The 22,259-nt window shown below is 54.3% G+C and overlaps 1 protein-coding gene across 1 annotated transcript in view; it reads right to left on the reverse strand.

Moving 5' to 3' along the window:
- The window catches only part of ZBTB16 (zinc finger and BTB domain containing 16), a 186,038-nt gene that overhangs the window by 89,669 nt on the left and 74,110 nt on the right, over positions 1-22,259 (reverse strand). Inside the window, exon 3 of the mRNA XM_084893895.1 lies at positions 3,068-3,165. Coding sequence (XP_084750021.1) covers positions 3,068-3,165 — 98 coding nt within the window. The remainder of the gene's footprint in view (positions 1-3,067; positions 3,166-22,259) is intronic.

A 22,259-nucleotide genomic window follows, 5' to 3' on the forward strand; every position in this document is an offset into this window, starting at 1 on the left:
AAAGAGGAGGAGAGTGGAAGAGAGAGAAAGAGAAAGAAAGAATTGTCTCTGAAAAGGGCCTCCTACAGAGCAAACTTCTAATTAAACAAATTGTCAATTTCCACACAATGAAAACTGATTTAGGAATGTAAATTTAGCAGTCTAGTCACTGACAGACTCGCAAGGGCTGATTTCCGAGGCTAAGGAAATGGAGAGGAGAGGAGAGGAGAGGAGAGGAGAGGAGAGGAGAGGAGAGGAGAGGAGAGGAGAGGAGAGGAGAGGAGAGGAGAGGAGAGGGGGAAACGCTGAGGGATAAACAAGCCAGAGCCATCAGCCTTCACAAATAACAGCTCCGCAGACTCAATGTGGGCTCGTCTCAAGCATGGGAGAAACTCTTTTCCTTGCCTCCTCCTTCACCCCACCCCTTCCCGATTAGGGGAAAAAAAAAAATTAATCGTGTATGATGACAAACTTGGCTCAGCACTCACTGTACACACTGTACCCACAAGGCTGGCTCCCAGCCAGGCCTGGCCTAGCGCCAGCGCTACAATAACAAACACCCCCGTGCTAGCCAAGAGGGGGTGGGGACCGCTAGCTCGCAGAGCCAGGGAGGGAGCGAGGGAGGGCATGCTGTTCTGCTCTGCTGAGCAGGAGACAACAACAGGAATGTGCCTGTGCAAGAGACAGCAATGACATTCAGAGGAAGCCAGGACGCCACGACCCCACCCGGGCCCCAGGCTCGCTTCTCCACGGCCTGCCCCTTTAAAAAACCAGTCCCCAGGGTTCTGGAGCCCCAGCCCCAGGGCATCTTCTGCAAAATGGGTCTGCACTGCACAGCCCCGGGGGACATGCTTGCTGTCAGCTTCCTGCATGGAGCCTCCAACGCAGCGCAGCAAGGACATCTTGCACATCTCCTCTGCACATCACACGGTTCTGCTGTCCCGCAGCCAGAGCGGGAGCCAGGGGATGGGAGGCCCGGCGAGGGCCGCCAGGATCTGTGGGAGAGAAGGCCTGGCACCCCCAGCCCTGCCCCCGCAACGCCAGGTCTCTGCCGTCACTGCCTCACCGTTTAGGAAGTGGTCTTGCCTCACTAAGCCCTCGTGGCTTTTTATTTTCAAGACATCCCTGCGAAGGGTGAGAGGTCTGAGGGACAGAACAGCTTACCGTCTGTCAGAGAAGCGGAGGGGAGGGCAGGCTACCTACGCTGAGCACCTGCCACGCGCCGGGCACAGCGCTAAGCATGTGATGTGAGCCGCAGCCTCTCCGAGTGAGGCAGGCGACTCCTCAGCTGACAGGTGAGGACAGGGAGGCCCACAGAGCTTACACCTCCCACCCACGGGCACGTGGTCAGGAGGTGGGCGCCCCGATTCCTAACCCTGACTCCCAAGGAGAAGAGACAAGGCAAGCCCATGAATGGCCACCATCCGAAGAAGGAAGAGTGTGCCCAAAGACGCTGCAGACAAAGGCATGTTGCCCAGAAGAAGGCACAACTGTCCTGCTGGTGGTGGGAGGGGTCACGGGCGCCGTGCAGAAGGGACCCGGAAGGTCTGGGAAGACGGGGACGGTTATTCCGCGCAGAGGGAGCGAGGGGTCTGCAGCCTTGCGGACAAAGAAGCTCAGGAAACCCACGCTGAACCCTAAGCAGCATGAAAAGCCGACGGGAAGCAAGAAGACAGACGATGCCAGTAACAGAAACAACAAAAGGAGTCCTGAGTGCCGGGCAGACGCTGAGTGCGGGGCCACCTGGACTCGGGATGCCGGCCAGCGTGGGACAGGCCAGCGGCAGGAGGATGGTCAGGGAGCCAGGTGTGGGGGGGGGGGAAGGCCGAACAGAAGGAGGAAGGGGGGACACAAAGACGGAGGGGACATGCCCAGACAGACAGCCCCCTGGGTGTGGCCCGGCCCCTGGAAGTGGAAGAGGGAAAAGCAGGAAGCGAGAAAGGGTGAGGGCCCTTCAGGCAAGACAGTGAGCGGGCCGAGGCACTGACACCCACGCACCCACACAACTGTCCGGGCGGGAGATGGAGTAAGGACAGACTGCAGCCTGCCCCCGGCCAGGAGCTCTGGAGCACGGAGCGAGGAGCCCGCCCAGGTGCCATCGCCGCCGGGCAGAGAGGAAGGTGGAGGCAGAAGCGACCGCCATTCGTCACACAGCACCTGTGCGCCGGGGCGCGCGCCACGGACGCCGTCCACACACCTCCCCCCACCTCGTGCTGAGAGGACGTATGCGAGGGAGCAACACCTGCACTTACAGATGCGGACACGGGGGTTCAGAAGGCAGACCTGCCCAAGGGCCCACAATCCGCACACATCATAGACAAGATGGAACCTTCATCTGCCCGACCCAAAGCCCAGGCTCATTTCACGGAGGCTAAGCTGCCTGCGGCCCAGCCGCCGAAGCAATCTGGGGAAGGACCAGCAGACGCTGACAGCTGTTAGGAGCGAAGAGCAAGACCAAATGAGAAGGTAGCCCTTTCCTCTCCCCCAAAATGTGCCGGTGAAGCTGAAGGCAGGGAACAGGAAGGAAGCATGCACAGGCCGGGCAGGGGGCCGGGGTGGGGTGGGGTGGGGCAGGGCTCTGCAACTGAAGCGGTGACCCTGGGCCTCCAGCAGCACCTCCCTCCCACCGTGAACACCCAGCCCCCCTGAGTCAGGGCTTCTCCCCCTTTTACACGGCATGGGGCAGAGCAGCGCTGCCCAAACACGAGAAAAAATGCCGACCGCCGCCGAGGCGACCCCACTGGAACTGGGTAAAATTAACTTGCAAAACACAGCACGGCGTAACTAGCTTTGTGTTCCAACCTTTCTATATCTATTTAATTAAAGGCTCCTGTGTAATGTGAACCCAATAGTCAGATTCATTAGAGAGCGGGAACCTAATTCCACAGCAGCTTTGCTAATGAGGCCGCACTCTGCGTGGGGAGGCGGAGCACCGCGGCAGGACGGACTCTCTGCCCGTGAACCTGAGGGGGCACCCCCGGGACGAGGCGGAGTGAGGCCTGGCAGGACGCCCACACCCTGAGCGGAGGGGAGAGGGCAGGAGGGGGCTGGCGGTGCAGGGAGAGGCAGTCGAGGCATCCGTGCCTACCTGAGTGAGCCAGCAAGTGCATCCTCAGCCGCAGACTGTCCAGGAACCGCTTTCCGCAGAGCTCGCACCCGTACGTCTTCATCCCGCTGTGCAGCTTCCTGTGGGGAGAGGAGAAGACAGGTTGCCGCCGCTCTGGCTGGACCGGAGGCCCTCCCTCGGGCAGGTGGCGGGTGGGAGGGGGTGCGGGAGTGGGAGCCGGAGCTGGGCACTGATGGGGTCAGGTGGCCTAAAGCGCCCCTTTTCCCTACGGACTCCTGCAAGGAAGCACCTGTTCCTGGTCTTGACCAGAAAGGGGGGAGGAGAACAGGACCCCTCCTACTGCTCACTCCCTGGCACACACACAGACACACACAGACACACACACACACAAAAAAAAACAAACAAAAACAAAAACAAAAAACCCGAAATCAGATCCACCTTCAGAGGGTGGAGGGAAAGAGCCCAGGACAGTCGAACAGACTGGGCCTCGGCCAGAGCCCTGAACCAGGAGGGCCAGGCCTGCACCTGCCTCACTCCAGTGCCGCAGGCAGTGAGCGCGCTCCGTAGTGAGCTGTATGCACACGAGATGCTTCTCTCTCCGGGCCTCCAGATGTTCTCAGAACCACAGCGGCTCCCCAACATGCACCCCTTCCCCTAAGCCCCCCTTTAGGTCTTCCCGCTGGACTTGCTGCAGGGTGGGCCCTGACAGAAAAAGAGGCTTCGAGAAACAGGGAATAGTCTTTGAATGAAAGGCGGCTGTGGTTGTTTTGGTTTTCGGAAGGACTGTCATACACGTTATCTCGCACCATCGCTGCAGATCTGAGAGGTGGCTTGGCACATGGGACCCCCGGAGACAGAGGCCCTGTCAACAAGTGACCTCGGGCCCAACTGACACGGTGCCTGGCCCCTACCCCCGGCCCCAGGGCCTTTCCCACCGGCCCCACGGCCCCCTCCGGAGCCAGCAATGGAGCCACCACGACGCAGGGAAGCAGGCGGGCGAGTGGGAGCTGAGCACTGGGGAGGGTCCGGGCGCACACGGCTGGCATGTGGGCCATCTGGCCCAGAACACGGACTTTCCTCCCACCCACACTCCTCAGGCCTTTCCCTGCCTCTGCCAGGACCCACCTCCACCCACCGCTGCCCTCCACCTGCCCAGGGGCCTGGCCCCGAGGAACAGGGTGGGCAGAGGCAGCCCGGGGCAGGAGCCAGGTTGGTGGGGCGGCAGCAGGCATTCAGGCCCCTTAGAGACAACACACTATTCAACTAGTGACTATTGCAATCAGAACCGGGATGTATTAAGGCCGCAGTGAAAGGCTGCAGAGAGAGCTGCTGGTACTGACACAGACAAACTCGAGTTACACACTCGAGCCAGCATCTTCACACTGTCTGGGCCCGACGGCCCAGATCATGGCACCTCCACTAAGCCACCCTCTGCCACCGCCTTCCCAACCCCACAGTGAGCACGGCAGTGTGAGAACCCGGGGCCCAGGCGAGCCTCCTCGGCGCAGTCCCGGCCGGAGGCACGTGGTGTCCAGGGAGCACGCTCCCACCGCAGGCACGCCCAGTCCCAAGCAGGCCTCTTTCTCAATCACGGCGCTGTTGCTGGCTTTCCCTTTACTCCTTGCCAAAGACAACAACTGATTTCTCAATCACACACACACACACACACACACACACACACACACACCCTTGTCCACAATAGTGCAGTGTACCCCACCCCACCCCCATGTTATCTTCCTCCAGGCCGCGATGATCCAACCCCGTTGAGAAATAGTAACAGTACAGAACATTTTAACTGAACATTCTTGATGCTGAAAGTGCATTTCACAACGCTGGGCACGGCGACAGGTCTTAGAGGTGTTCTGGGCAAAGCATGTTTGGAACACGGTAGCCCAGCCCCCTTATCCATGAGGGGTATGTTTCAGGGGATGCTGAAACCCATAGCACCGAACCCTGGATGTACTATGTCTGCTCTCTATATGTACCTCCCTAGAATAAAGCTTATTTTGTGAATGAGGCAAAATAAGTGATTAATAACTATTAGTAAAATAGAACAATTACAAAAACATCTATCTATATAATAGAGGAATATGCAAATTAGCTGGGATGCCGTAATGTCAGGACCAAACAGCAGGGACCTGAAGCTGCATGGCGCCTGGCTGGGGAGAGGGACCTCAGGCCACGCCCCCCCCCCCCCCCCCCCCCCCCCCCGCCTTGAGGCTTGACAGGGGACCTCAGGCCACGCACCCTTCCCCCCACCCCAGGGCTGGGCTGGGGGACCTCAGACCATGACCCCCAAACCTGGCAGGGCTTGACAGGGGACCTCGGGCTGTGCCAGGGCCCAGGTGGGGCTTGATGGGGGACCTGAGACTGCACCCCCACCCAGTACCTGGCCCCAGGCTGGGTTTGGTTCTCAACCCAATGGGAGAGGGGCCAGCCAGATCTGGGTCTCCTGCATTTCCAAAGCGCATGCGGGTGGTGGGTGGGGCCTTGACTCTAGGTCCCATGGCGCACCCCAGACTCTGACAGGAGGGCGATTTTCATGTACATTTTACTAAATTTCTTTCAGCTCTGACACTTGTATTATAGAAAAGGGTAAATAGTAATATTAAAATACTCCTTCTAATTAATTCCCTTTAAATGTGCATGAATTTCCTGCACTGGGCCACTAGTATTACCATGTTCCCCGAAAATAAGACATCCTCCAAAAATAAGACCTACTTACAGGTTTCCTTCTGAGTGAAATATATATATGGCATCCCCCGAAAATAAGCCCCCCCCCCCCCCCCCCCCCCCCCCCCCGCTAGGCTAAACATGAGAGATTTGGTCCACTGATTCTGAAAGAAATGGAGTCACAAGAAATTCACCAGAAAATTCAGGAATTGGATTGTTATGATGATGTTCCAGAAGATGATGATATGATTGTCATTGAATAAATAAGTAAATTCTTGATACTGTAAATTCTTGAATCACAGTTTATCTGGTTTGTGTTGACAACTACCGTACTACCATACCATATACAGGTAATAAATTTCCTTTATTTTCATTTAACAATAGATGTGTACCGTATTCTTCTTCATGGAAAAATAAGACATCCCCTGAAAATAAGACCTAGCGCATCTTTGGGAGCAAAAATTAATGTAAGACATTGTCTTATTTTGGGGGAAATAGGGTATAATAAAAGTTGTGAAAATGTGGTCTCACTTTTCAAATATTTCCCTATACTCTACTCACCATTCTTCTGATGGTGAGAGGTGATAAATCCCTATGTGGTAAGATTAAGTGAAACCTACATTGTGACACAGTGTTAGGCTGCTGTTGGCCTTCTGAACATACTTCAGAAGGAGGGTCACCTGCTTCAGGTGATCCTGGAGCATTCAGCCATGACGATGTGAATGGCTGAATGTCAGGAGCAGACAGTGTCAATGGCTGGAAAAACTTAGTATTTTAGAACCATGTTGACTGTGGGTCCCCAAAACTGTGAACAAGGGGAGACCACTGTACAGCTCTGGGCAACAAGTGTGTACATGCATGCATGATGACTGAGTGTCCTGTTGCCTGCAGGCATGAGAGATATGTGCTTCTCTAACAGGCGGTCCAGGGAGTGGCCAACGCTCTATTCACACGTGGTTCAGCAAGTGAACCTCTTGCCCATGTTCATGGTCAGGGCGGTGGCTGGCAGAGTATGAGTTTCAGTCTTATTATGTTCGGCTTTCCCTTCACTAGTGATCTCCTAGCGCCCAGGGGTGCCCACGTATCAGGACGTGGCTGTCCGGAGGAATGGGGAGGACAAGCACCATTCGGCTTTATCTTCCCAAAAGGACTCCGGAGGACTGGTCTTCGGCTTCAGCAGCCATTACCGGGGTCAATGCCCTCTACCGGCCCTTGCACTCCCACCTCCTTTTCACACCAAGTTCCTCACCAAGATGAGCACTTTCTGGGTAACCTCCCTGCCTTTTTTCTGGATGAGAGTATCTGATGGGCAACTGGTGGCCCTGGCTTTCTTGGCCACCTGCACTGAGTGGCGCGAGAGGTGTAGTGCTCCGGCCCTCCACTGCCTCGCGAGCAGCCCCAAGACCTGGCTCCTCACCCTGACTCGGCCAGTAACGTGCTCTCTGACCTTGGACAAGTCCTGCTACGGCAATCTCTGCAGTGTTGTCACCTGTAAAGTGATGTGGGTGATACCTAAGGCTCTGGTCCCGCCTGGAGCCAAAATTTTACTAATCAAAAGTCTTACCCACATCCTTGTTCCTATCCTCCCCGCCACTGTTTATTCTCTCAGAGCCATGCCTCTACGTGGGTGATGTCCCATGATGCCCACCGGTCAGAACAGAAGAGCCCAAGCAAAAACTGACTCCCCATCTCAGAAACCTGTTCACTTTAACAACATCCTAATGCATGACCTCCTTTCCTCACTTGTGGCCTACCTGTAGGTGAAAATCTCTTCCAGAACTCATCGCCAGCCCCTCTTCTGGTGCCACCCCCTCGCCAGCCTTCAGAGACTCAGGTGTCCTATCCTGTCCAACCCTTGGGGTAAGGACACCGGCCTGCCCCTGACCCACTAACTCAGTGCCCCACACGGCTCACCAGCGGCGCCCATGTGACCCCAGAGGAGCGTAAGAACAAAGGTCCTGCCACGGCAGAGGAACCAGGGCCAAGCACAGAGTCCAGCAGAGAGAAGGGGACACCTCCCAGGCCTGGCTGCTCCATGGAGCACAGCTCTGGCTGCTCAGAGCTTCCACTGCTGTTCAGACACCAGGGAAGACTGTGAGGAGGTGGAGCCTTCTCCTAATTCAGAGGAAAAGAACCTGGGTTCATTCACGGGACTGGCGACCGACAGACTCCACGGCACAGGCTGCAGAATGGCCAACGTGGGACCAGCATGCCAGTCGGCTTTGAAGCACAGGACACGTTTGTATGAGCTCACAGTCTGTCGCTTTAGACCACAGCCTTCACTGCCATGACCGCATCAGCAACGGAAAAGCATTTTGATTAAAACGGAAAAGCATTTTGATTAAAACCCCTTTTCTCCTTCCCACGGACACCCCTATTTTCCCAGTCTGGTCCTGTCTTCTCACAAAGTCCACCTGCTCCAGGCCGCTGAAGTCATCTTGGAGGGGACATCTTTCTGAATATTGCTTGGTTTTCACACACTTCTAGGAAGCAGCACTGCCTTGGCCAGTGTTCCCAGTGGTTAAAGCACTGGCCTGTGCATGGAAGGGTCTTGGGTTCCTGCTCAGGGGCACGTTCCTGGGTTGCAGGTTCAATCCTCGGCCCCAGTTGGAGTGTGTGCAGGAGGCAACCAATCCATGTCTCTCTCTCACATCCACGTTTCTTTACTTCTCTGTCATGCACACACAATCTCTCTCCTCTTTTTCTCCTCCCTTCTGTCTCTAAATATCAATGGAAAAATATCCTCAGGTGAGGATTAACAAAACAAAACCAAACAGCAGCAGCGACACTGCTGACCACCATACTGAAAGTAGCCCCGCTCCAGGGGGCCCACGCACCTGCACTCCGTACTCAGGGCAGGATCATTCTCCCCCGTACGCTCAGATCCTCTCCATCCAATTTTGGGGAGCAGACTCAAGTTCTCCCTACCCCTAGCTCTTCCCCTTCCCAGACCACACATGGCCCATTGGGTAAGCTCACCTTGAATTCAACAGATTTTCACTTCTATCCAAAAAGACAAAGAAAAAATGAATAAACTGCATCTTTATGAGAAATTAAGTCTAAGCAAGCAAGTCTGAACCTTTTAACAAGTAACTAGAGAGAAAGGTTCATTTCCTTCTCACAGATTCTCAACCACACAATTCTCACCAGGCTCCCCCAAACCATTGCATACTATCGTGAGCCTGAAAGTGTACAGAGATTTCATCTGCTCTAACCTGCGAATGATGCAGTGGCAGGATATAATGTTGATGTCCAGCCGGTATAATGGTGATTATTCCTTTTCTCCAGAGGCCTAGTTCAGTTCTGTTCAAGAGGTGCCTCTCTCTAAGGGGGTGTCTGGGCACCCTCCTCTCATCCTGACAACATTCCACGAACAAGAGCTGCCTGAGCAGCCTCGCTCAGTGCTGGGCCCTTCCGGTGGCTCCCGAGGTCCACGCAGGGAAGGCGATGGCTCTGTTATCGCTGCCTAAAGCCTGAGCTCCAGACCTCCCAGGCCGCCTGGAACAGCAGCTCAGTGAGTGGCAGCAAGGAGAGCCCCATCGTCACCCCTCAGCCTCCAGGCACAGCTGCTCCCTAAGGGGTGCGGAAGGGTCTCACCCACCTCTGTCTCCACAGCCAGGACCAGGGGGCAATGCTAGGAGAACGAACAGCAGCACCTCGCGCCTGAAAGAGCGGTTCAAGGCCCAGTGCCTCCCATGTTCCATTCCCTCCCAAGTTCCTCTGCCCAGAGACACTTAGAGCAGACCAATGGGCAGGGGACGTTTAGGGGGGGGAAATCCGGTTCCAGTAATCCAAGGGCTGCGCTCCCGATCTCCTCCCAGGAGCTGAGGCTGTCGGAGTCCCACGGGCAGCCCCGCACGGAGACGCAGGAGCTGTCCCTGGGGAAGGCAGTGGGAGGGAACCCGCGGTTTGACCACCCACCTTTCAATGAAGGAGAAATAAAAGAGTGAGGGCTTCGATAAGGTTATGTTTTCCTCGTTTCCGTTTAACGGACTCCATCCGCTGGACCAGCATCCAGCTCCCTGGTCTGAGGGCCCCACGTGCGGAAGTCACCCGGGGCCTGGGGCCTCCGCTTTCTGGTCCCGAACCATCAACGTGACCTCACAGTGCTTCTAGGGGAACTCGGCACAGACACGGACGGGACAGGACATTCTGTGAACCAGATCCAAACCCAAGTCCAGATGACCCTTCTTTTGAGTAAGCCTGCCGTTGTCCTGGCCAGTTTTGCTCGATGTTTAGAGTACTGGCCCGAGCACCTAAGGGTGCTGGGTTCGAATCCCAGTCAAGGGCATGTATCTGGGTTGCAGGTTTGATCTCTGGCTTACTCTTTCTCCCCAGGCCCTTCCTTTCAAAAGATACCTTCAATGTCTATCTACCCTTCATTCAAATGGCGAGAGGGAGGCCAGAGAGTCCGTGACACTCGTTATGCCCAGTGCCATTCTCCTGTGCTTTCCTGGAATATCAAGTCCATGACTCAAGGCCAGGCCAATTATACATTCTCCCCAACCGTGTGAATCTACATCTGCCTCCCAGCCCTCAGCACGCGCAGGCACACACGCGAGGCTGCTGCTGAGCTGCTGTCGCCCTCCCCAGGGCTGAGGGCTGCCCGACCGAGGAGGCCCTGCCTGGGACCAGCGTGGAGCCCTGCCTCCTCCTCCGGGAAGGACACGAAGGGATGGCTCTGATCTCGGCTGCAGAACGGGCCACCTTCATTTTCTCCAAGCATCACGGAAATTATCCTTTCCCCCACTTTTTCCCGTACTGAGATTACAGTCATTATAAGCTACAGACGCTTAGCTGGTATTACCACAAATTATCCTTCTAGCAATAGAGTTTGCTGCTCCCTGACTTGTCAATATTAATAAACATTACCAAATGCTTTTACAACACAATTTATTTTTTAATATCGCTCTTTATGCATGCCATAAAGTAAATTTTACCAATAAAAAAAGGCAAGGATTTCAGGCAACGGATTTAAAAAAAAGCAATCAGGAACTGACAGTGACGGTTAACCCTTTGTGTGCTGCGGATTGGGGGCGGGTGGGGGAAGACAGGCTGGTGCCCGGACCAGGGCGGCGATGGAAGACGTGGCTGTGTGGTCGCTGTGAGCCCGTTAAAGGACGGGGAGAGAACAGCAAAGAAGGCACTTTCTCAAGGGTCACCTGGAGCAAAGGCGTGACAAGAACTGAAATCCTGGGCGGAGGGCAGGAGACTGGGTGACCAGCCAGTGACCTTGGTGAGGCCACTCACCTCTTCACCCCTTTGTGACACTGCAAGGGCTGGGTCCCTTCCCATCGGGCTATGACACGGAGAGGTGGTGGGGCGACGTGGGCCTGTGTGAGCCGGACCACAGCCTCCCCCGTGAAGGAGCCAACCACAGCCCTCCCCGCAGCCTCCGGCCCCGAGCCCAGAACAGAGCGGCGCTCGGCGCATTCTTGTTCAGTGAATGAGCAAACGTGAACGGGAATCCGGAGGGAAAGATTCGGAGGTGAAAACGCCCTCCCCACTCTACGCACCCCGACACACAAACACTCCAGGACAAGAACAGCGGTCCCACCGAAACCCGTTTGGCTCAGTGGATAGAGCATTGGCCTGTGGACCGAAAGGTCCCAGGTTCGTTTCCGGTCAAGGGCATGTACCTTGGTTGCGGGCACATCCCCAGTAGGAGGTGTGCAAGAGGCAGCTGATCGATGTTTCTAACTCTCTATCCTTCTCCCTCTCTATAAAAAAATCAATAAATAAGATATATATATATATATAGAACAGAGGTCCCCGTTGCCCCAAAGCCAAGGCCTTCAGGAGTTCTTAGGCCTGGGATGGAGGCCAACCCGGAGCTGCCCGGAGAGTGGCAGGAGTTGTCCCCAGCTCTGAAAACAGGGAGAAGGACCATGGCATTCCCCGCGGCCATGGCCACCCCAAGTACAGTGCTTGCAGATAAGGCTGCCACGTGTTCCAGTAAGATGGCAGGCGTGACAAAGGCCGCTAATCCCCCACAGCCACCGCCACAGAGGGATCTTTGGGCCGAGGAACAGCGGGAGGCCTGGCTTCTGGCCGGGACGCAGGGGGCCTTTGTTTTAAGATGCGGAGTCCTCCCGAGTCATCTATTTGAAATATCTCCATCAACAAATTCCACCAAGAACAGAAGTTTTTCATTTGGGCACTGGGCTTTAGGATGATCTTATCGCACACAGTCTCGTACAGTCCCTTTCAACAAGGTTTTAGCGAGCTTATCTGCGAAGTTCCTGGTAGCCAAATATGATTGAAATGTTCTATTTATGCTCACTGGATTAAGGCGATGTTGCAAAAACTGCACAAAACCTGGCAGATGTAAGCAAGGTATTACAGCCCAGCCAGTTAAGATCTGAGGGAAGGGGATCAATACACACTTTTGTAGTTTTTTTTACTCTCTCTCTCTCTTTTTTTTAAGAAACCAGAAAAGTTGTGCTAGTAGGGAAGGGAAGAGAAAAAAATAGTGAAATGCCTCAAGATTTATAGCTTCTCAGAGCTTTTTCCAAACCCAAAACAGAGCGCCATGATGCATGCCTGGTGATGTCAGCCCAGGGGAAACAAAAATAAATTCAAAATCCTCTCTCCAGGCCCTAAAAGGCCGGGAAAGGGAAGCAAACGACGGTTCATATTGATGAACAATGTTTGTTGCTTTCTCTCTCTCTCTCGCCCGTTTGAGGCATCAAACCAGCACCGAGGAAACCGTTTTCAGAAAGCCCAGATTCCTCCTGTGTCTCCCTGTTCTGTCCGGAGGTAGGAGCGTCACCTGGTTGTCGGGCTCGTCTCTGCGTGTTCACACTTCCGCCGCAAAGCCCTGATGCTACCGCATACCCCAAAGAGCAGCCGGGCCCGCGGAGGCTGCTGGAGGTGCCGGAGGCTCACTGAGGACCTAAGAAGAAGTTCCTGTGATTAAACCCTCCTGAAAGCGTCCGCCATGCAGGCAGCCTCCCTCGTTCTGCCTCCGTACATTGAAAATTCACTCCTTTCCTATGAAGATCTGAGCCGTAGCGCCACCATCCTAAACAGCAGCTATGAACACACACTAAGAGGGTGAGCAGATTAACGGGTACGAACACCAAATCGCACAGTGAAAGTTGCCATTTTAAAAAAGGAAAAAGGCAAAAACCAAAGAGATCTCATTTCTTTGTTGTTGTTTTCCTTTTAGCATCAAGGCAAAAAAATAAATCTTGGTTTTATAATGATAATGCTCATACATTTCTACATCACATGTGCCTTTGAAAGGATGTCCTGAGGATCTCAGCAACCTCTGTGTGGTGGGGGGAGAGAGCGCTATCTCCATTTTGTGGATGAGGAAAACTGAGACTGACTGACTTACTGTCCCATGTAAGCAGGTGGAGTTTCCAGACTTTTCACCTTGAGATCCACCTTCACATTTCCCCACCTGAGGAGAGACTATCCACCCTGTCCATATGTCCTCCCACAGCTGCCCTCTGCAAGTCACAGGGAAACCATCAGCAAGAAAGATATATATATATCTATCTATCTATATATCTACCTATCTATATATATATATATATATTTATATCGAGAGAGAGAGAGAGAGCGCACACACACTGATATCCCCCTGAGCCCAATCAAAGAGAGGCAAAAACAGGAGCTAAGAAGGCAGGCAAGCCCAATGATGGCACCCAGAGTCCACGGCCAGGCCAAGTCTCCAGGGGACTAGATGGCCTCCTACAGGGAAGGCACACGGCCTCGTCCCCTACTGCTGTTTCCGCACTATCTCTTAAGCCCCTACTGTGTTCCAGGCGCTGGGAAGCAGCCTGCACTTGAACTGCAGTCTAAGTAGGTTCTACATCAACATTGTTCTCCATTATTGCACTATATTGACTTCTCTTCTCACACTTAATGCAATGTACAGGTATACATTATTATTGTTTTTTACTAGTATTCTTTATCCCTGCTAGCTTGCAACCTACATGAAGGCAGAAACTATCTTCTGTGCCCTCAGAGTCTGGAACAATGCCTGGTGTGTGTAAACATATATAATATATGTAATACATATGTAATATATATATTACACACATAGCACTTTTATTTTATCATTTTTTCTTTGTTTTTTTATTGTTTAAAATACAAATAGTAGTACCTATGTCTCCTCTCCCTACCCCTCATTGGCCTTCCCCCAGCCTCCCCTCCCCTACCCCCAGCACATGCCCTCACCCCCTCCCAGTGTCTTGCGTCCATTGGTTATGCTTATATGTATGCATACAAGTCCTTCAGTTGATCTCTTACCTCCCGCACCCTCCAACCCTCCGCAGCCTTCCTGCTGTTATTTGACAGTCTATTCCATGCTTCTCTGCCTCTGTATCTATTTTTGTTCATCGGTTTATAATGTTCTTTATTATCCATAAATGAGTGAGATCATGTGGTGTTTTTCTTTCACTGCCTGGCTTATTTCACTTAGCATAATGCTCTCCAGGTCCACCCATGCTGTATCTATCTTTAAGTCACAGGTTTACTGAGATACTATGCACATACCACAAAAGTCACCCTAGCAAAGTGTACCACTCTGTGACTTTTCGTGCCTGCCTCCTTCCATTAGCACCATGTCTTCAGAGTTCGGCCATGTTGTTCCCACCTTTTGGAAATTGTGACTAATGTGGCCATGACCAGGCGTGTACAAGTTTTACCTGTGGACGTATGCTTCACGTCCCCTGGGTATATGCCCAGGCGTAGTTGCTGGGCCAATGGTAACTCTGTACCTAGCCTTTTAAGGAACTGCCAGGCTGTGTCCGAAGGCAGCCGCACCACTTTACATTCCCATCAGCCCTGTGTGAGGGTCTGACTGCTCAGTACGTTCTCGGACCAAATGAATAAATGAATGAAGATTCAGCTGCCGGGAGAGCCCACAGAGAGGGGATGAATGTCCGAGGCTCCTCCGGTAAACGCGCAGCTTCATCTGCAGACATGACATGCCGCACTCGTGTTTAACAGAAGCCCCCGTGTTTCACAGAAGGCTATTTATATTTAGTTCATCCTAGAGAGGGAAGCAAATGAAAGACCAAGACAGGAAAATAAAGCCCCAGACAGCTCAGAGTGGGCACTGCCTTCGAATGTAATTCCAAACCTCCACCCCGCCCCGTGTCCAGGCTCCATAATGTAACAGCGCACAACCCTCAAGCAGACGGAGCTGAAAAACATGAGCAGGATCCCAGCTTCGGGGCAGCGGACTCTGATGTGGTCAGCAACGAGGGGGGCTTTATTTGACAGCCCCGCTGCTTCTGACGGGAAGTTTGAAAGTATATTTAATGATACTTAAAATAAAAATACACAAATATCCCGGGCGAAGCCAAGGAGAGGGACCCAGGTTGCTGAGACCCGGGCCAGCCAAGAGCAAGGCTGGCTTCCGTCCTGAGCTCCTTGGTGCGGGAGGGTGTTCAGAGCAGACTGTAGGGAAAGTCCCGACGAGGGGTCCCCCAAACTCCCCCCCCCCCCTCTTCTTTCTTTGTATAGAAAGGCCACCATATTCCTTTCTGCACAGGCTCCTTGCAAAGAACAAACAAACAAAGGCTGGGACAGAGCAAGGCCCCTCGCAAGCTGCGGGTAATTAAAGCGGCCTGTAAATGCCCCAGCAGAAAGCACTTCAAAGAGACAGCAATTCCAGCGACGGCCGGGCCAGGCTCTGTGGTGTAAAAATTATGAGTTTTCCCAACGGGGAGCTTTGAAAAGGACAGGGGTTGGTGGCAAAGGGAGGCTGAGCCACACAGAGGAGGCTCAAAATTGGTGTCCACACCCCATGTGCTGGGGACCACGTGCGTGTGTTTGTGCATGTGTGCGCGCGTGTGTGCGTGCGTGTGTGTGTGTGTGTGTGTGTGTGTGGCACGCAGGCGGGCAGAAAGAGGAACCAAGTGCCTGTGTTTGTGAGGGCACACATTTATCAGCGCCAGAGGCTCTGAGCGTGTGGGCACGGAGATAAAAGGGAAAACAAAATAAAAGCAACAAATATGCATCCTCTCCCCCTGCTGGGCTGGCTTTCACGGGGAGAAGGGCCGACTGGCAGCGCCTTGCGAGCTCCTCCAGCGCCTCACGTGCAAACCTGGGAGCTGGCGGGCAGGAGACCCCTGGTTCCAGCTATTCGGGCCCAGAAGAGCCAGGCCCAGCGGCTCTCTGGATAAGCTGGGACTTTCCGACTCAGTGACAAACCTGGCAAGGGCACGCCGCAAGCTGTGTTCTCTTAAAGGGGAGGATGGAGAATAAAAGGAGGTTCTTAACGTTGACTTTGACTGCCTTCGTTAAACCCTCCGAGCTGCCTGCCTGGCACCCCTGCCCCCCCACCAGGCCCGGGCCCGGCTGCTCCCCCCCCCCCCCCCCCCCGCCTTCGCCCCGTCCAGGGACGCGCTGAGCAGGCCATGGCACGGAGCTGATGCACAGAGAACAGAGTGGCAGAGCTGATGCACAGAGAACAGAGTGGCAGAGCTGATGCACAGAGAACAGAGTGGCAGCCTGGGATCAGGGGGACTCTGGCCTCACTCTTACAACACATGATGCAGAAAACCCACATGACCGCTCGCTGCACATCCTGTTAAAAGCCATCAGTGGCGTGTTTGTTTTGTATTCTCTCCGAAGGGACCTAAGGCCCGCAAGGGGACATTTCGCCAGGCAGGAGCGTCAACAGCATCGTTAGAGGCCTCCCAGGATCCCTCCGCTCCCAAAGCCAGTCTGCTTTAGCCAGTGGTGTGCGTTTGCCGCAGGGATGGCACCGGGGCTGCCTCTGTCTGTCTGCCTGTCTGTCTCTCCAGCTCGATGGAAAACTCCCTGGAGACGGAGCGCCTCCTCACTCCTGGGTCTCGAGCCTCGAAAAGGCCGTGTGGGAGCTCCAGACGTGCTGTGGGTGAGAAGCAGCGTAGGAGTGTGCCTCTTGGCCTCGCTGCAGGTAGCAAGTCAGGGCTGGATGGGGCGTACGGCGCAGTGCACCAGGCCCGGGCCCGGCTGCTCCTCACCCGCACCCTCACCCTCACCGGTAGCCAGCCAGCAGTGCCTGCGGCCCACAGCAGCCTCGGGGCCCGCCAGCAAGCCCAAGCTCGCCGGCCAGGCCAGCCGAGGTGGCGAAGAAACCTCCGCGGGCCGCTGGCTTTATTTCCCCATAAACAAAATCCCGCTCTGCCTCCCTCGCAGCCGCACTCACTAACTCCTCCCTGACATCGCTGGCTTTAAGCCCGCACATAAAAATGTCCTTTACCATTTTTATTTAATGAGCTTTCATTTTCCTCCCCTCTTCTTTGTAAATGAGAAAGGAAAGCCCACCTCCTAATGGGGACGGGGGAGAGGAAGCGAAGTGGGATCTTTTTAAAATGGGCCATAACTCCGCGGAAAGCTTTCTCCCAGCCCACCCCCACTCCCCTGCCCGTCCTCCCTCCTGCCCGCCCCCGCCCTTCTCACGTTCAAAACAAGATGCATGGATTTTAGACATTTGATTACTTTTAAGTATATATTTTCTCCTCAAATAGACTAAATACAATGGTTAGGAAATGTGACAGAAAACTATTCGGAGCCATTTATTGCCTTAATACCCACCTTTGTCCAACAGGCAGTTTTGACAACAGCGATAAATTCCAAATTTATGTCAACAGAGCATATGTTGGACACCTCATTTCTGAGCTAAAGCGGCATGCTGCCTTATAAATCACCGTTCTGTTTGAAATGAAAGTAGATTACAGGCCTGTGTTATTGAGCAGTTACAGCTATAGCCATATAAATCAGAACTTTTAACTCTAGGCAATCCGTTGTGCAATTAACTAAAGGGTGCTTTGTCATTTCAAGGCTTCTGCACAGACTTGGCAGGGCTCAGAGCTACCGGCGAAGGGGGTGGGAAGGAAGGAAAAAAGTTTTCAGGCTACAGGAGGGTTCTCGATGGCAGCGTCCATCACACCCCACACAGCCTGCGGCCCAAGCAGCCGAACAGGAGCCCGGGCCATACGGCAGCGAAGGCCAGCTCTTCGTCAGCATCACGCCGAGCACGTGCCACCCAGGCGCCTCCGAGAGCCCCAGGGCCTTCTCCTTGGTTAAGGAAGCACTTCCTGAGCACGAGCCACGTGCCTAACGCTGTCTCCGGTGCTAAGATGGTGCCAGGGACACAGGCAGTAACAGTAATTCAAACAACAACATTAAGATGATGCTGAGAATGAAGAAGAACAAATGTGTACAAGACATAACACCCAGTGCCAGGCACTACGCAGTGCGTGTTCACACACTATCTCACCCTATCCCTGCAACGACCCTTATAAGGCAGCGATTATTTTTATTTCTGAGGCAGACACTGAGGCAAAAAGGAAGTGAACAACTTGCTCAAGGTCGTAGGGCTTGTAGGCGGCAGGGCCTGATGCAAACCGAATTAGTAGAGGAAAGAGTTGAAGAGCTCAGGCTGAGACCAGCCCTGATTGCAAATTCCAGGTGACAACATACTAGCCTTAAAACCCAGGGGTCACGTTAAACCTCGGTTTTCTCATCTGTCAAGTGGGATAATAATATTGCTACCTCGAAGGGCAGAAAAATGGGACTGTGCCCGTAAAAGGACAGCACAATGCTAAGAACAATGTGTTAATAAACAAGGAGCTGAAGAAGGCTGCAGAAAAAGGAAGACAGGCCCTTGTCCCCTGGCCAGTCTACTAGTATGACCTAGCTGGTGAGAAACAGAGGAAGAATCCTGAGAGCAGGATGGGGTGATGTGCCAAGCGTCAACAAATAACCAACATACAGGTGCTCAGGAGAGCAGCAGATCCGCCGTGGGTGTGGAAACTCTGAAGGCCTCTATCCACTCAGCCAGGTCTGGGGAGAATGTAAACCAAACGGCCTTGGGTAAGGGATGGAGGCATCCCACGAGCCAAGACTTGCCGTTAGGAGCGAGCAAGTCATTCCAGAGGAAGGAGACTGGCCTGGTTTCTCCAGACCGGCCCGGGGCAGCGTGGGTGGGGATACGCTCGCAGAGGCCTTAGCACAGCTGGGGGATGGGGCGTCCTAAAGTAGAGGCTGACTGGAGCAGCCACCCAGGCCCTCCCTGGAGAGTGGACTGCCTGGGAGTGGCTGGCTCCGTGCGGGCAGAAGCCATTGAAGGAGAGGGATGGAGAGAGGCATCCCCGTTCTGGGTTGAGGATGTGGACATTTCCCAGACACCCCTTAGGTCGGCCTCCCAGACAAAATGCCAGCATGATATCCTCGCCAGGCATCAGTGAGATACTTGTGCTTCCCCCCAAAAGAGACGGAAACCAACCTATCCTATCTGCTGCCCGGCAGGGTGCCTGGCTCCGTGGAGTAAGGGCCCCGGGGGCGGGAAACCCTTCTGTCTGCTACCTGGCAGCAATCCACCCATCAGACAGGCCCCGCCCACTGGAGGACGCAGGTGGCAGCGAGGGCGTGCGGTGGACATGGACGGCGGAGGAGCGACGCTGCTTCCCTTAGTCACCTGGGGCCGTGTCAGCGGGGGAGCAGGATCTCCGGGTCCCTTTCTCTCATGAGCTTAGGCGGATTGAGAACCAATCGTGTCTTTCCTTGGCAAAGTGAAATACACAACCAAAGCAGAGGGCAACAACCCGTCCCCCTGACTCCTGCCATCTGGCTGGAGAGAGAAGACAAAACACAACATCACACACAATGTAGTTCTCGCTCAAATGCCGGCCCGATGACAATCACCACACCCAGACACGCAGAGGGCTCCCGAGGAGGTGGCCTCCAGGCTGGGCTCCCGGGACACCCGAGATGCAGCAGGGAGAGAACAGAAGACACGTCCGACGAGGGCGAGGCAAGCGGAGGCGAGCAGCGCGGAGCCACGTGTGAGGACTTGAGAGCAGCACGCCGGTGGGCAGACACGCAGGCACAGAGGGCCGCTCCCGCGTGGGACAGAGGGAAGGGGACCCAAGGATGGTGGTGGCACCAGAGCAGAGTGGGGTACGCTCTAGAAGCCCCAGTGCCCACCCTTCCTACAGAACATCCGCCCTGAGGGACAGCTGGCCACGGAGACAGGCCAGACACTCGCTCTCCGGCCTCCTCTGTCCTCCCATTCACGACAAGTGAGTGCCTTACGACAAGTGGGCCTTCCCTTCTTGCCACCTTCTGCATCTGGGGGCTCTGTCCTGCCTCGTGGCTATCTGCCAACAAGGCAAGAAAATGCTGGACGGAAACCAGCCACCCTGCGGGTCTCCTGGTCACACACGTGGAGGAGCGGGCACGTCCCCACAACACCCCATCCGTCACCGTCTGGCTGAGCAAACAGCCGGTGTCGGAGGAAACAGGGGGGAAGAGAGCGTCTTACAGATATTTGTTTAATATCTGAAAAGTGGGGAGCAGATGAAGCACACGCATTTAATTTAGAAAATCATTGAGGAACTATTATAGTAAAATGAGGCTTCCAGTTTCTAAATAAAACCGAAACAATCCCGCCGAGCAGACGGGCAGAGCTGGCGGGCGAAGGCGCTGTGGAGGGGAGCGGCGAGGAAGGGAGGAAGTGCTATAAAAATAATGGAAGGGAGGAAGTGAGATAAAAATAATAACTGGAGGCGAGGAGGAAAGCGTGAGGCCCACCCCCGCGGACGGAGGGTCAGCGGGACCAGCGAGCAGTGGGACGTCCACGAGTCAGAGTGACAGCCCGGAGAGGCCCCCACAGTCCGCACACTCCAGTGACCCCTCGCTCCCACGTGTATGTCCGCACCTACAGTTTTCATCTTGTAAGTCGTCACGAAGCCCCTCTTCGGAGGGGAGACTGGGGTGGAACTGGGCGTGGGGACAGGAGAGCAGTTCTCTTCAGGGGACAGGAGCAGGGAGTGGCCGTCAAAGCAGACACTCAGGTGTCACCTACTATGGGCCAGGCACAGCGCTGGCCGCTGCGAAAGGTTCAAGGAGCTGGAACACACGGCTCTCCCTCAAGGAGCTTAAAGCGTAGTAGGCAGCACAAGTCAGATGCATGTAAAGATTCAACACCAGTTCAAGAGTAACTGGGGCAGCAAAGGACATGAGGGCTGACCACCAGAGGGACAGCAGTGGGAGTTCCGCATTCAGACTCCCAGCAGACAAGCAGGAAACAGCCCCTCGACACCCAAGGTTTCTTGCTCTCTGGGAACACCCCACCATCTCCACCCCAGGCCTCCCTCCTGCGGCTCTTCCACTCTGTCTTCGCTGTCTAAGTCTATCAAGCTGGACATACTCACCCCACTCACTCTTCAGTCATACAGCTCCAGGGTCAACCCCCACATCAGCCTCCTGTACTCCTATGCCACTTGCTTTTCCGTCCTGCGTGGGAATGGAGGACCGGGGGATGAGGGAGAGGGCCTTGTCTAGCTCCCAGGCACCCTTTCATCCTGGTCTCTGACGGGCTGCTCCCTAAGGTCCTCCAGGTCACTCCTCACTCGCTGCCTTCTTCATGAGCCAGTGAGCAGTGCTCATCTGAGTGTCCCCTCCGCACCTCTGGCCAATGCAGGACGTGGGGCTCAGCGAGCCCAGCACCAGCCAGGCGGTGTGCTCAGAGCAACGCCACACCGCTCCCCAGGGCGGAGGGAGACCATCTGAAGAGCAGGTTTCTGAGGCACTTGTTTCTCCACAGAATCCCCCCTTCCTCTGCCCAAAGCCAGGGACGTGGTCGACCTTAATGAAATAAACTGTAATAGAGTGGGCAGGGGACTTCCTCTCCCTTCCAGAAGACACAATCTAATTCATGCACTAATTGTCTCGCCGGGAGCCTCCAGGCCTCTCTGCACATGCGCTGGATGGATCGGGAAGTGCCGTGGTCTGGAAATCCTCAGGTCTGGTCATACAAATACTTGCTTGCCATCTGAACATCCACATCGTGTCACTTCGGTACACCCGACAAGTGTGTGGCCACGTTCCTTCTCCAGCGAGGGTGAGAGAAAGTACTACAAGCAGCTTTTCACCTTTCTCATTTACTCCCCGCTCCCTTTTCTTCCCAAGACACCTGCATCTCGGAGAGGCCAGGAGAACTGGGGAGAGGGTAAGTGTGTGAGTAGGGGCAATGCCTTCTGCAACTGGCTTTTGGTTGTGACCTTAGTCATGACAACGAGGTTAGTTTCTCTTAGGTAGAGAGATGAGAACAGCAGACTTACCTGGTAGACTGGACACCCTGCATATGCAAGAAGTAAGAGAAGACACAGACATGGTGTCTGTGTCCATAATCGATTAACCTTCTAAGAACCAGAGAGCTGAGAGGGTCTGGGAGGACCTTGTCCTTCTAGGCATCCAGGAATAAGTATACTCAAGTATTACAGACAGAACACCTAAAACAAAAATTCTAGGTGACCCCAGAAAAGATATGCCACATGGAACACGGGGAACTTGTAGAGATCTAGGGGCAGAGAGAATCCTATCTAATAAAGACAGAATATGCAAATTAACCATAACTCCACGACAAATATGGAGACACCCATAGCCAATAAGGAGGGAACATGCAAATTGAAGCAACAAGGCAAGAGGAGAAAGGCGGCTCCAGACCTGAGTGAAGGCGGTGCCAGCAGCCATGGGAAGGAAGGCCTATTTTTGCATGAATCTTTGAACATCGGGCCTTCAGTGG

Source organism: Pipistrellus hanaki (genome assembly GCF_964339955.1).
Source record: "Pipistrellus hanaki genome assembly, chromosome: 9".
NCBI lineage: Eukaryota > Metazoa > Chordata > Mammalia > Chiroptera > Vespertilionidae > Pipistrellus > Pipistrellus hanaki.